The sequence below is a fragment of the Rhinoderma darwinii genome, chromosome 5 (assembly GCF_050947455.1).
Source record: "Rhinoderma darwinii isolate aRhiDar2 chromosome 5, aRhiDar2.hap1, whole genome shotgun sequence".
In the NCBI taxonomy this organism is placed as follows: Eukaryota; Metazoa; Chordata; class Amphibia; order Anura; family Rhinodermatidae; genus Rhinoderma; species Rhinoderma darwinii.
In genome coordinates this window covers 77,760,687-77,774,974 of record NC_134691.1, presented here as the reverse complement: position 1 = coordinate 77,774,974, position 14,288 = coordinate 77,760,687, and the positions used below count along the sequence as shown (strand labels likewise).

Sequence of the window (14,288 nt, the reverse complement as noted above, 5' to 3'; positions counted from 1 at the left end):
GATGCTATATAAACTATGTTGTTTGTAATTGTGCACATGGCCTGATGAAGACGACTGTCCGTCGTTGAAACGCGTAGCCAACTTGTTCAATTAAACTGAACCTACCAATACCTCTGGATATCGCTCCCATTATTCCCACCACACAGCAGCGCCCCTGGAATGATCCACATTTTTCTCCTGCATTTGTCTCTAAAGGGTTAAGAAACTTTCTGAATGTTGTTTTGAATACTTGAGGGGCACAGTTTTTAAAATGGGGTAATTTATTAAGACTTTCTAATTTATAAGGCCATCAAAGCCACTTCTGAACTGTACTGGTCCCTCACAAAAAAGCCTTTTGAAATTTTCATGAAAGTGTGAGAAATTTCTGCTAAAGTTCTAAACCTTGTAATGTCCAAGAAAAATAACATTCAATGACGTTCAAAAGACAACGCAAACAAAGTAAAGTAGACATATGGGAAATGTTAACTAGTAACTATTTTGTGTGGTATTTCTATCTGTTTAACAAGCACATACATTTAAACTTAGAAAAAAGCTAATTTTTGTAAATTTTCTCAAAATTTTGGTGTTTTTCACAAATAAAGATTACTGGTTATGCATTTGGTCGATAATTACAGTCATTTCCACTTGAAATTGGTGTTAAGAACGGAGTTACGGTGGTAGACATTCTACACAATATAGGCACATGCAGTATTCAGTTTAACTATGGGTCCAATAGAGAGAGCAATCTCTATTCACTGAGCGCTATGTATGCTGAAAAAGAGAAAACAGGTAATAAACGGTTTCTGTTTTCTATGTAGGTTCGCCGATTGTGTCGGACAGCTTTACAATGGCACTGGGTAATAAATCCAGTACCATGTGCTGTACTGTTCTTTTACTATTCAGTAGTGTTAAGTGAAGCCATGATCAGAACCTTAGGCCGGGTTCCCACGTAGCGTAAACACGGCGGAATTTCCGCAACTGAATTCTGTGAAGAATTTCCACAGCATTTACAGTAGCACCAAAGTGGATGAGATTTAGAAAATCTCATGCCCACGCTGCGGAAAACAAACTGCAGCATAAACGGTAAAAAATTGACCTGCGGTGCGGAATTTAAATCGGCAGCATGTAAATTTATGCAGCGTTTTCCCTTTTAAATTCAATGGTGATGCAAAATCTGCAACAGAAAGCCACTTTTGCAGCGGAAATACCGGCAGAAAAACCATACCAAAATTTTTATGCAACGTATCCGACCCGTGGTAACGGTTTGCAGAACAGATAGAATCTCCAATGCAGCATTAGTGGTACAATCCATTATGTGGTGTAACAAGTTGATTTGATGATATGATAGATAGAGAAGATAACGGATGACACTAAGAATGAGGATTCTGCTTGGCTTTTCAGAAATGAAGGCCACAATGGAAGTGTGCGAGTTTATTCTGGTATTGTAACTTGATTTGCATACGGGAAATATATGCACAAGCGCTAAGGAAAAATCTGAACAATTTGGAACATGAGGGGAAGTGGTTAGCATTGCCAGAAGGTGAGCACATGTTTAACACAATGTTTATCATATGTGAAGGGAAAGTAGCACTCCTCATAATACAGTTCTGGCTAGAAAGTTACAATTGTAATAATTTGTATAATATGATCAATGATAATTGTAAAATCATTTACATAAATAAGAACACCCTTTGCACATTGAAGCAAGAGCTAAATACAGGACGTTTAATGGTCATCGCTGCCATTGTGTGAAAAACTGCTGTTTACTTGCAAACGCGCGCAGCCACTAACAATCAATTTGAAAACTGCGCCAATTTGCCGTGTGAACTCAACCTGATATTAATTGATATTTAGATCATATTTCGGTAAGCAGATCACAATTGTCTACTTGCACAACCTCTTGTCTTGTCACAACGTGCAGTTTCAGGGCAGCTTTTTTTTTTTTTTGTCCCCCAACTTGCATCGAATCTTAAATTTTTTCCTAATGGAATCCCAGTTTCTAGAGATAAAATCTAAATTCAATCAGGAAAATCCCCCATATCTTATTGAACTGGACTAGTGCAAACATCAGAATAAAGTAACTACTTATAGAGAAACAGCAATCAAAGGATGGGTAGCAATGGCATATACAGCAGCAGATATGATCCACACGGGTCAGATTTGCAGTGGATAATTCCACAGCAAGTCAAACTAAGAATATGGATATTCTTATGGAAATCCGCACCAAATGGTTTTGATTTTGGTGTGGATTTCCCTTCTGCAGAAAAAAAAAATATATACTCACCTTACCAATCCCCTGGTGATGCTTTCCTCTTTCCCTGCCGGACTGTTCACTCAGCTCCAGTGATGACTTGTTGACACATGTAACCGCTGCAGCCTGTGATAGGGTGCAACGGACATGCATTGCTGGAGTACGGTAAACAGAAGGGCGAGGGAACATGAAAGCTACGGCACAAAAGTGTTAGGGGATTAATACAGTGCGAATACGTTCTCTTTTTATGTCGCATAGCAGGGGGCCGATGGAGTACAGAGGGAGTCCTTTATCTCTCTCAACCACTTAGATGCCATGGTTGCTATGGACTTGACATCTAAGGGGTTAAACAACCAGGATCGAAGCTAGCCTTTGCAGTGGGAGCTCGGCTGTATATTACCGTCGGCTTTGGCTGTTAATAGTTCGAGCTTAACTCCTGAGCCCACATTGCTGGGGCCGTAGCTGCACGGCATTTGACAGGAACGGTTTCCCTCCCATGATGTAACTGTCTGTCATGGGTGCAGGAATGGGTTTAGGATTGCTTAACTTGACTTGTAACCGTGATGAACAGGAAATACAATGGTAGAAATGCACGATTATACGCTTGCAGATTATAGCAATGCACTTGGACTTCTCTAGGTGCAGAAGGGGAGATTTCACACTACCACTTGTCTTTGCTTAACAAAAAACACAAAAATCCTTTTGAATAACCCAAAAAACGCTTCTAAGACCTGTAGTGGCTTTACACGGTCTCACTATCCTACACTAGTTGACTCGCTTAACAGGACTCTATCTCTTGTACAAGCCTCAGTCCACCTTGCGTCACAGGATTCTCAGTCCATTTGCTTTACAGGACACAGTTGATCAAGCCTCGGGGCCGCCACCTCCCAATAAGCACTAGTTACTAACATCCTACCAGGGCTGACACGTTCACAACCCATACGACAACACAGCATTTTATTAATTTGGCGTTCACAACCCCCTTAACCTTTCACTACATACAGTGAAGGAAATAAGTATTTGATCCCTTGCTGATTTTGTAAGTTTGCCCACTTTCAAAGACATGAACAGTCTAGAATTTTTAGGCTAGGTTAATTTTACCAGTGAGAGATAGATTATATAAAAAAAAAAAAAGAAAATCACATAGTCAAAATTATATATATTTATTTGCATTGTGCACAGAGAAATAAGTATTTGATCCCCTACCAACCATTAAGAGTTCAGCCTCCTCCAGACCAGTTACACGCTCCAAATCAACTTGGTGCCTGCATTAAAGACAGCTGTCTTAAATGGTCACCTGTATAAAAGACTCCTGTCCACAGACTCAATTAATCAGTCTGACTCTAACCTCTACAACATGGGCAAGACCAAAGAGCTTTCTAAGGATGTCAGGGACAAGATCATAGACCTGCACAAGTCTGGAATGGGCTACAAAACCATAAGTAAGACGCTGGGTGAGAAGGAGACAACTGTTGGTGCAATAGTAAGAAAATGGAAGACATACAAAATGACTGTCAATCGACATCGATCTGGGGCTCCATGCAAAATCTCACCTCGTGGGGTATCCTTGATCCTGAGGAAGGTGAGAGTTCAGCCAAAAACTACACGGGGGGAACTTGTTAATGATCTCAAGGCAGCTGGGACCACAGTCACCAAGAAAACCATTGGTAACACATTACGCCATAATGGATTAAAATCCTGCAGTGCCCGCAAGGTCCCCCTGCTCAAGAATGCACATGTACAGGCCCGTCTGATGTTTGCAAATGAACATCTGGATGATTCTGAGAGTGATTGGGAGAAGGTGCTGTGGTCAGATGAGACTAAAATGTAGCTTTTTGGCCTTAACTCAACTCGCCGTGTTTGGAGGAAGAGAAATGCTGCCTATGACCCAAAGAACACCGTCCCCACTGTCAAGAATGGAGGTGGAAACATTATGTTTTGGGGGTGTTTCTCTGCTAAGGGCACAGGACTACTTCACCGCATCAATGGGAGAATGGATGGAGCCATGTACCGTCAAATCCTGAGTGACAACCTCCTTCCCTCCACCAGGACATTAAAAATGGCTCGTGGCTGGGTCTTCCAGCACGACAATTACCCGAAACATACAGCCAAGGCAACAAAGGAGTGGCTCAAAAAGAAGCACATTTAGGTCATGGAGTGGCCTAGCCAGTCTCCAGACCTCAATCCCATCGAAAACTTATGGAGGGAGCTGAAGATCTGAGTTGCCAAGCAACAGCCTCGAAATCTTAATGATTTACAGATGATCTGCAAAGAGGAGTGGGCCAAAATTCCATCTAACATGTGTGCAAACCTCATCATCAACTACAAAAAACGTCTGACTGCTGTGCTTGCCAACAAGGGTTTTGCCACCAAGTATTAAGTCTTGTTTGCCAAAGGGATCAAATACTTATTTCTCTGTGCACAATGCAAAAAAATATATATAATTTTGAGTATGTTTTTTTTTTTTTTTTTTTTTTAATATAATCTATCTCTCACTGGTAAAATTAACCTAGCCTAAAAATTGTAGACTGTTCATGTCTTTGACAGTGGGCAAACTTACAAAATCAGCAAGGGATCAAATACTTATTTCCTTCACTGTATGTAGTATTTCATGACTTTGAACGCTTGCCACGGCTAGAATATAGGAGCAAGAGTTTAGATATCAGGCTCAATATTTGGAGAGGAGTGTGAAAGGAGAAGCTGCACAGAAAGAAAGATCACACATTTTGTTACTGTTATCTCTCCCCCTGTACAGCCTTCTAGTGACACCAGAAGGGTGTGATACAGGAACCTTTTATCATATTATTACCCCTCTTACCAATTAGAGAAGATTTGTACTATATAATTTTCACATTAGGGGGGGGTTCTTTTTTTAAATAAAGGAGTGAGAAGTGAAGCAGTTGCATATCTAATCACCCCCTGCGTCTAAGGAGGCCAAATGTTTCTTTCATACACCATTTAGCGTCTTTAAAAAGCTGGGTGACTGTGGATGGAAGCACTGGAAACAGACAAATGCACCTGACAATACTTACATTCATTTCTACAGTGCTAGGTTGCATAAGCCATTAATGGCCCTAGTTCTCAGTAATAGTGGGGGGGGGGGGGGGAAATCCTAGAGGTAGGACACCCTCCACCATCATATGTTTATGGTCTTAAAAAGATTGTCATGGGACAACACTGTTAAATTGTTGCGTCAGAAATGTATTATCTAAATAATTTATTTATTAGGAGTCGCCTCATGGACCAGGAATTTTTTTATTTTAGGGGAAATACAATTTTTTTTATGGTTTTAAAAGCTAAACAAGATCAAATTTGCATAAAAATACATAACTGTGTTGATCCTGTTATTCCAACCGCTTGAATTGTATGGAGTCCTAACACTCTGCCCATACGAGTGTATGGGCCCTTATTGTATGCCTCAGATTTCATGCGGAGACAAACAGACATTTTCGCTCTCGTATTCCATCCAAATCTGGCATATTCCATCAGACTCCGCATGTACAGGGGTATTCTCCTCTGAAAGCTTTGCTTCAATGAAACAATATCTCCATACACACAGAATCTGAAGGAGCCTGTAAAGCAGCATACAGGGGGCCATACGGCTTTGTACGAAAGAGCCCTAAAGTCTCCATGCACTGACATCCAGGCTCCTGGCATAAGGCTCTGCTGTGTGTGTGAACCCTTGTACATACTTTCTTTTATTTCAGTTAATTTTAATAATCTTAATAAACTTTTTTACACACATATCTACATACCATGGTATCTTCTAAAGACACTTAAAGTGTAGCTAAACGTTCGACAAACTTCTGACATGTCATAGTGACATGTCAGATGTTTGGATTGGTGGGGGTCAGAGCACGGAGACCCCCCACCAATCGCTAGAACAAAGCAGCTGAAGTGCTCGTGTGAGCGCTCAGCTACTTCTTGTCTGTTCGGCTTTTTCCGGAAATAAATGTACTGGTGTACGGACTCAATAGAATGTCTATGAACAGAAATTAAGCAGCTGAGTGCTCACACAAGTGCTTCAGCTGCTTCGTTCTAGCGATTGGTGAGGGTCTCCGTGCTCGGACCCCCACCAATCCAAACTTCTGACATGTCACTATGACATGTCAGAAGTTTGTCGAACGTTTAGCTAAACTTTAATAAAGCATTTGTGTGAAATTACCTGCTTATTGCTAAAAAAAAAAAAAAAACATCAGCGTTGGAATCATTCTTAAAACAACTTAATGAAAATGACCTTACCATTCGACTGACCCATGTGATTAGTCAAATATCAATGGAATTTTTGGATACCAAACTGTTGATTTACCTGGATGGTGTTATCCATACCACGGTTTACCGTAAGCAGACAAGTGTTAATGCTGTCTTAGGCCCCATGCACATGACCTTAAAATCGCCCGTAATCACGGACCGTCATTATGGGCCCATTCATTTCTATGGCCGACGGACACCTTCCCGTATGTCTACGGGAGGGTGTCAGTGCCGTAGAAACCTGGCGAAAAAAATAGGACATGTCCTATTTTTTTATTTTACTGACCGTGCTCCTATACTTTATAACGGGAGCACGGCCCGTAAAAACGGCCGGCTGTACGCGGCTGGCCGCGCCTGTAATTATGGGTTATAATTACGGGCACAGTCGTGTGCATGAAGCCTTAGATGCCATATCATCTCATCCCCAGCATGTCATTAGGGACATTCCAATTGGACAATTCATCAGAGTTTGAAGAATTTTTGATGAAAATTAGGAATTTGAGAGACAGGCTGAGGACCTGCAACAGCGATTTGTGAGACATGGATACAAACCTAGCGATATAAGCAAGGCATACCAACGGGCGAGAAGTCAACAAACGAAGGAAATATTGATACCTAGAGCACGACCTATCCAACAACAGACACAAATATGAATAATCACCAATTTCCATACTAGATGGCGGGGTATGACACAAATCCTGTACAAATATTGGCCAATTCTCCAACAAGAACACCTCAAATTGTGGCCAAACACAGTAGTACTATTGGTGACATGCTTGTCCATAGCCACTATTTGCCACCCAGGTCCAACTTTATCTTTCAGTCTAAAGGACCCAAATGGGGCTCACAAGCCTGTGGAGATTGTATGGCATGTAAACACATGGTTAAGATGGACACGTTTTTTTAACTCAAAAGAGTTACACGAATACCGCATTGTACATCATATAAATTGTAGAACATCGGGAATAATTTATTAGGAGACTTGTCCCTGTGGACTGATCTATATTGGATTAACGTCAAGTGAATTACGTGTACGGATACTTGAGCATATGAACGACATCAAGAAGGCTGGATCACTCCTACATGACAAAATTCAGAAGCCAAAACTGGTGGCTTAACACGTCTTTAAACATCATACGTGTCAATGGACCCAATTGAAGGTCAGAGGGATTGACCATGTACGCCTTGGCTCTGGAGGTGGAGATTTAATGCAGAAACTGGCAAAGACTGAATGCAAATGGAGCACCTTGTTAAAGACCACATCGCCATTTGGCCTCTATGAGAGATTGTCCTTTGCTTGTTATTTGTAAGTATTATTGACTTCCTGTGAGTGAATGTTTATTCATTTTAGCATACATACGATTTTTTTATTGTTCATAATGGTAATCGGAGTGGACCTTTATGTTACGCTACCACATTTGTGTAATTGTTATTCAGTGTCTCATGGGAGCTTTTGCTTTTTCCAAGGTACATCTATTCTAATTTTTTTAGGTCTGGGGTTGACACTTCCCAAAAATTATCTTCATGCTGATGGATTGAATGTCGGATCCTGGATCCTTACCACCTAAGATACTTGGGACGTCTCTGGGATATACCTACACCATTAATGTTTGAATGTACTTGAAAAACAAGAAGAAGATACATCATAATCTTGATATCTTGGTTGACTATAAATTATCTTTTGGCCAACTAGTATTCTCTTTCAGTATAATTTTTATATAATATTTTCACTCAATTATTTATTATAGTTCACGATTTCTATACATTTATTAACACTACTAATATCCCATATATTTTCACTTTAAATACACATATTTGTGATTATTACAGGGTTTGATTCTTTTATGAAGGTATTTTAGTTCCTTCTCTTCTCACATTCAATATAATTTTTCACTTTTCGTTTATTCACTTTTGAGTGATACAGCATTTTCAGATTCTTTTATATACACCTAATATTTGTTTAGATTTTTTTTCCCATTGCCCACTTCCAATATGATTGTTTGGGCGCTGTGCGCATGGATCAGGCATGCGCCGCCTGCCTCCATTGCCGTCGCCCATCGGACTGCGTCATGAACTGTGCTAACCAGCGCACTTCGCTGACGGGAGGATAGACGCCGGCATGGATGTATGTGAATGCAGCGCGAGTCATGCGCCCGACAATTATGGCGCTCTTTTATCTGACCAGTGATTGGTTTAGCCTCAGATTTAAGGTACACTCTGTATTACCTTCATTACCACTCTTGGAAGAAGCAAATGTGAAACGCGCATCGGAGGGCGAGGTCGTGTTGACAGCACACACATGTACCTATGGGTCAGTATCCTGGTCTTTTGAGTACTTTTCTTGTGCATTTTTTCATCATTTGTGGCTAGCTATTTAGGCTATATAGGTCCTCTGTAGACTGTGCAGGACACTCTATATTTCCACATTTGATATATACGTTTCTGCTATATTTATGCCAGGTACCTTACGTTGTACTTACCCCCATATGCATATATTGACGTGTGTGTGAGACATTCAAGCTACCTCTTTGGGTTACTTTTTTACTTATGTCTTGTGTATGTGTGTCTTTTTTATAGTGGGCGTTTTTCCAGCCTGATTTTTTGTAAGAAAAGAATTTTTGCATTTCTGAAATATTTATGCCTCATGGCTTTTTTGTTGATAACTTCCCATTGGTCTTATTATCGCTGAAAAACAGCTGCGATAAAATAAAGGTGCATTAGGCTATGTTCACATCTGCATCGGAGACTCCATTAGGGGCCTCCGTTGCAGATCTGGCAGGGCTTAACTGCGCTATTACTAGGGCTTGCTGTGCTATTGTGTCCAGATACCCGGATGGAAAGACGACAGGACCTATTAATGTCAATGGATTCTGTCAGCAACCTGCGGTCTCCGGTCTCCGTTGGTTCCGAACACACTGCTGGGAGCCGGGCTCCTAGCATCATAGTTATGTACGACGCTAGGAGTCCCTGTCTCTCCGTGGAACTACTGTCCTGAAAACATGTTTACAGTACGGGACAGTTGTCCAGCAGTGAGGCAGGGACTCCTAGCGTCATACATAACTATGAGGTTAGGAGCCCAGCTCCTTGCAGTGTGTTCGGTTTGGGACTTGCGTCCGAAATCCGTTCCGTCCTTTACGGACCGAACATGCTCGTGTGAATCCAGCCTAAAGGTTACCTTTTAGTGGTGGCTTAACCATTCTCTCCGGTGATCGTTATCTCAGGGTCAGGGGGAACAAATGATTGGATGAGTTAAAATCGAACCTGTCAGACCCTCGTTCCACATTTCAGACCTTAACAAGTAGGAGGACAGCTCGGCTGTCGCTATAAAAATTCTATCACACCATATGCATAAAGATCATTATATTCCGCACATCCTTTTAGCGAGACGAAATAAAAGTTATATCTTAGTTTACTTCCACACATTTATTTGATAGCTGGGAAAGCTGGGTATTTTGTGTGCTCCTGGGTATTTTGTGTGCTCCCTACCAGGGGGCGGTGCGGCGCTCCCTACCAGGGGGCGGTGCGGCGCTACCTACCAGGGGGCGGTGCGGCGCTACCTACCAGGGGGAATATGTGAGTGGTGGGCTGATGGTCATTTTACTGTGAGTGGGGGGCTGATGGTCATTTTACACTGAGTGGGGGGGTTGATGGTCATTTTACTGTGAGTGGGGGGGTTGATGGTCATTTTACTGTGAGTGGGGGGCTGATGGTCTTCAAGTGGTTTCTGCCTCTGACCTCTATTTGAAATTAACAGAAGGCAGAAAATACCTGCGTCGCCCGGAGCTTTTTTTCCTGCGCCTTTTGCATTTGCTTCAACGGCTTAAGAAAAAACACAAAAAAAAAGGTCAAACAACGCTGTCAGTTCCTGAAGGAATTTTGAGGCAGATTTTTTTTTGCCTTTCAAAAAAACGCGTGTGAACATACCCTACGAGTGTAGTGCTTGTTCTTAGCCGTTTTCTGTCTTTCTCAAAACAATTTTGGTAGAGGGGCCCTGAGGAAATGTTATTTTTCCAGTGCTGCCTCGAGTCCGAAAAGGTTGGGAAACTTTGTACTAGGCTACAAGATCACGCCATGGAGCAGCTCAGTTCGTCATGGGAACGGGGCCTAGTTGAGTACAATTTTTGTTTTTGTTTGGGGGCACTGTCTACAAGGGGGAGGTGCGGGGACTGTATGGCAAGCTGTACAAGGGGGAGGTGGGGGAGCTGTATGGCACAATCTACAAAAAGGAGGTGGGGGATTATGGCACTGTCTACAGGGAGGCTATATGGGAAAATCTACAGGGGGGCACTATACTGTGTGGGGGCCACTAAGCGGACATTATACTGTGTAGGGGTACTACAGGTGGCATAATACTGTGGGCACAATTAGAGGACAAAATACTGTGTCCTTGAAGGGGTTGTAATATATTATTATTATACTGTATGGGGGCACTAAAGGGGCATTGTACATTTTTATGGGGCATTTTTTTTTAATGATGGGGTGGGGCGCCGAAAGATCATTTCGCACAGGGCGCCATCTATCCTAGGGCCGGCCCTGATTCCGCATTATAAAATGCCAAAGAACCATTGTGTATAAAATAAACAAGAATTTCTAAGTACTAACAGGGGTTGTCTTTCAATTGACAGAAGCAATCGATTGACTTCCTAGCACTGAATCAGATATTCCACTCACATCAAAAGAAAATGAAAACAAATCGGATAATCCAGCACAGAACTGCAAATGAATTTTGGAAGACCAGGACTAAAAGACGGAGTAGAGATAGCCAGTAATGAGACACCTTAAAATAACAAGTTACAGCAGATTTTATGTTAGTATATTATTTTGGGCTGTCTCGCTAGAGGGTCTCTACTCTTAGAAGTAAACTTTTTCAATGAGCATCCAATAATCCAGAATATTTGATAATCCAGTACACATCAAGTCGTTAATACTAAGGAATCCTATAGTATGTAAGTAATACCAATATATAATCTACAAAATCCAGTATCACACCATGCAGATTATGAAGCTATGTAAATAAGGTCTGTAAAAGGTCTCATAAACGCCAATTACATAAAGCCAAAGCCGGATTGTGATCTGATCGGTCAGGTTACTGGCCACGCACAGCTTACATTACTTCCATATAGCCTTTTACATATCTTCTCCTTCTCATCTTTGTCACCGTCAAGTGTGCCTTAGCCTTTAAATGAAATAGGACTTGACTATCGATACACTGCCCCAGCTGCTGCAAAACCTCTTTGAGAAAAGCTTTTCTTCAATTATTGTGCACACCTATTAAGAAAGATGGAGATCTTCCATTCACTTATTTGAGAAGTTCTCTAGCATCAGTGCAAAACCAATCCAAGCTGCTGCAGAACCTCTTTCCCAAAAAAGAAGATTGTTTAAAAAAAAATAACCAAAAAACAGAGTTTGTGTCTTATTATTGCTATAGGATTCCTTTATAATATCTTTCTAACCCAAGAATCCCGCTCAAGACCATATTTTGGGCCCGTCTAAACAATATCTATCATACGGTTCCCATATAGTTCTATAGGCCCATATTGTGCCTCAGGTTTTATACGGAGGCTACATTGCATGCCATATTATGAAGGTTTGCTCCCAGGGTCATGATAGAGCTGCACACGGAGCGCGTAAGGGTCCGTAATGTGACATGTACATGAACCGTGACTGTAAAAAACCTATTATGGCATATATAATTCATGCATACACAGTCTACTATGGGAGGGCCGTATAACGGATCCATATACGATATAGCTGTCCTGATTAATAAATGTATCGCGATGTTCCAGGGTCTGCTGGCTGATATTGTCATACAGGACAGTCCCCACGGTCGGGGTTGTTTGCATTTTTCTGTTCATGTCACTGCATTAATTCTTGTGAACTTTCCCCCAGCAAATATGCAGAATGTGCCCGTCAGTGCTTCCATGATCACATCTGTACAGTAGAGTCCTCCTCTATCTTATTTCCTGATGTTAGAGAACTACAGCCCCAGTGTCAAGTAGTGACAGGCGCAAGTTGTTAGAGAACTACAGCCCCAGTGTCAAGTAGTGACAGGCGCAAGTTATTAGAGAACTACAGCCCCAGTGTCAAGTAGTGACAGGCGCAAGTTATTAGAGAACTACAGCCCCAGTGTCAAGTAGTGACAGGCGCAAGTTGTTACACACTTACCTTCTTCTTTTAAGCATAAACACCAGTAAAAAGGAAACAAATAGAAAACCCCCAATGATAAACTGGAGGGCGTAAATCATGTTGCTGGTAAACTTCACCCTCGCCTGCTCCCCAGACTGTAAGATCCACACTTCACAACTACAGGGTCACTACAAAACTTCTCCTGAATGAGGGCGTGGAAATGAACAGGCTAGCTCTGTGAGATTAACCCCTCCCAGGACACGATCCCTGCTCCATGAAAACACTGGCAAGACCAGAAATTCCATTCTGTACGTGCAACACACTCACAATGAGGTCTGATTGTGAAACATCTGCAATTCCTGGTAAATCAAGCAACCCAGAGCATTGTGGGACTTGTAGTTTCATAACAAGAACACTCGAGCCTCGCAGGATGTCTTGCATGATGTCCTGCGCTTCCACTTTAATTGTACAATGCTTTGCTTTTGTGTGACTTGTATTTTCTTGTTGTCGCCCTGTGTGCGGCTCTTTCACGTTTTAGCCATATGCCAATTTAATAGCTAATTGTTGCTATATTCGTCTGTCAACCTACTTGTATTTGTTTTGTTTTAGGACTTTGATATTATGTAATAAATAATTGACATAAATAACTTTTCTAAAACATCCTTGCAGAGAGACGGCAAAGTTACACGAGCGTGTGCGGTTTGCACGCGCAATAGGTACTTAACAGCTCCGTGTGTCATCACCATATGATGTGTAGCTGCGTGATTTTCACGCAGCCGCCATCATTATGACACTGTTTTTATGTTTGTAAACAGAAAACCACATGGTGCTTTTCAGTTTTCATTCATACTTTTACTGCTGTTGTGAGAATCAAGTGCTTCCGTGTGCTGCGCATGATTTTCACACACCCATTGACTTCAATGGGTGCGGGATGCGCGAACAACGCACAAATATAGGACATGTCGTGAGTTTTACGCAGCAGACTCACGCGCAAAAATCACGGACTGTCTGCACGGCCCCATAGACTAACAGGTCCGTGCGACGCGCGTGAAAAGCACGCGCGTTGCATGGACGTATTACACGCTCGTTCACATGGAGTTTTTGATGCAGGCAGAAAAGTATTTAATCTGCCTGCATGCAGTTTTCCGCGTTTTTCGCGCCCATTGAGTGCCACGGGCAAAAACGCAGCGAAATACGCTTTCTCTGCCTCCCATTGATGTCAATTGGAGGTCAGAGGTGTAAATGCCCGACGATAGGGCATGTCGCTTCTTTTTCCCGCGAGTGTTTTTTTACCGCTCGCTGTAACAAAACGCGTCCGCCTCACATTGAAATCAATGGGAGGCATTTTCGGCCATTTTTTGGCGGGTTTTGCAACGCGGTTTCCACGTCAAAAAAGTGTAAAAAAACTCAGTGTGAACAGGGCCATAGGCTGAGTTGACACAGAGTTTTTTGCAGGCAGATTTTGATCTTCCTGCCTGCCGTTTGCCAAGTTTTTCGTGGCGTTTTTTGCTCACACCCATTGAGCCCCACGGGCAAAAACGCAGCGAAATACGCTTTCTCTGCCTCCTATTGATGTCAATGGGAGGTCAGAGACATAGACGCCCGAAGATAGGGCATGTCGCTTCTTTTTCCCGCAAGCGTTTTTGTCACGTTTTCCGACGTGGTTTCTGCGTCAAAAAAC

At 42.1% G+C, this 14,288-nt stretch overlaps 1 protein-coding gene across 1 annotated transcript in view; it reads right to left on the bottom strand.

The window, feature by feature from the left end:
- The window catches only part of CYP7B1 (cytochrome P450 family 7 subfamily B member 1), a 182,480-nt gene extending 169,702 nt beyond the window's left edge, over nt 1-12,778 (bottom strand). Inside the window, exon 1 of the mRNA XM_075828309.1 lies at nt 12,647-12,778. Within this exon, the coding sequence (XP_075684424.1) occupies nt 12,647-12,726 (80 nt within the window). The 5' untranslated portion in view covers nt 12,727-12,778. The remainder of the gene's footprint in view (nt 1-12,646) is intronic.
- Nucleotides 12,779-14,288: the final 1,510 nt, after the last annotated feature.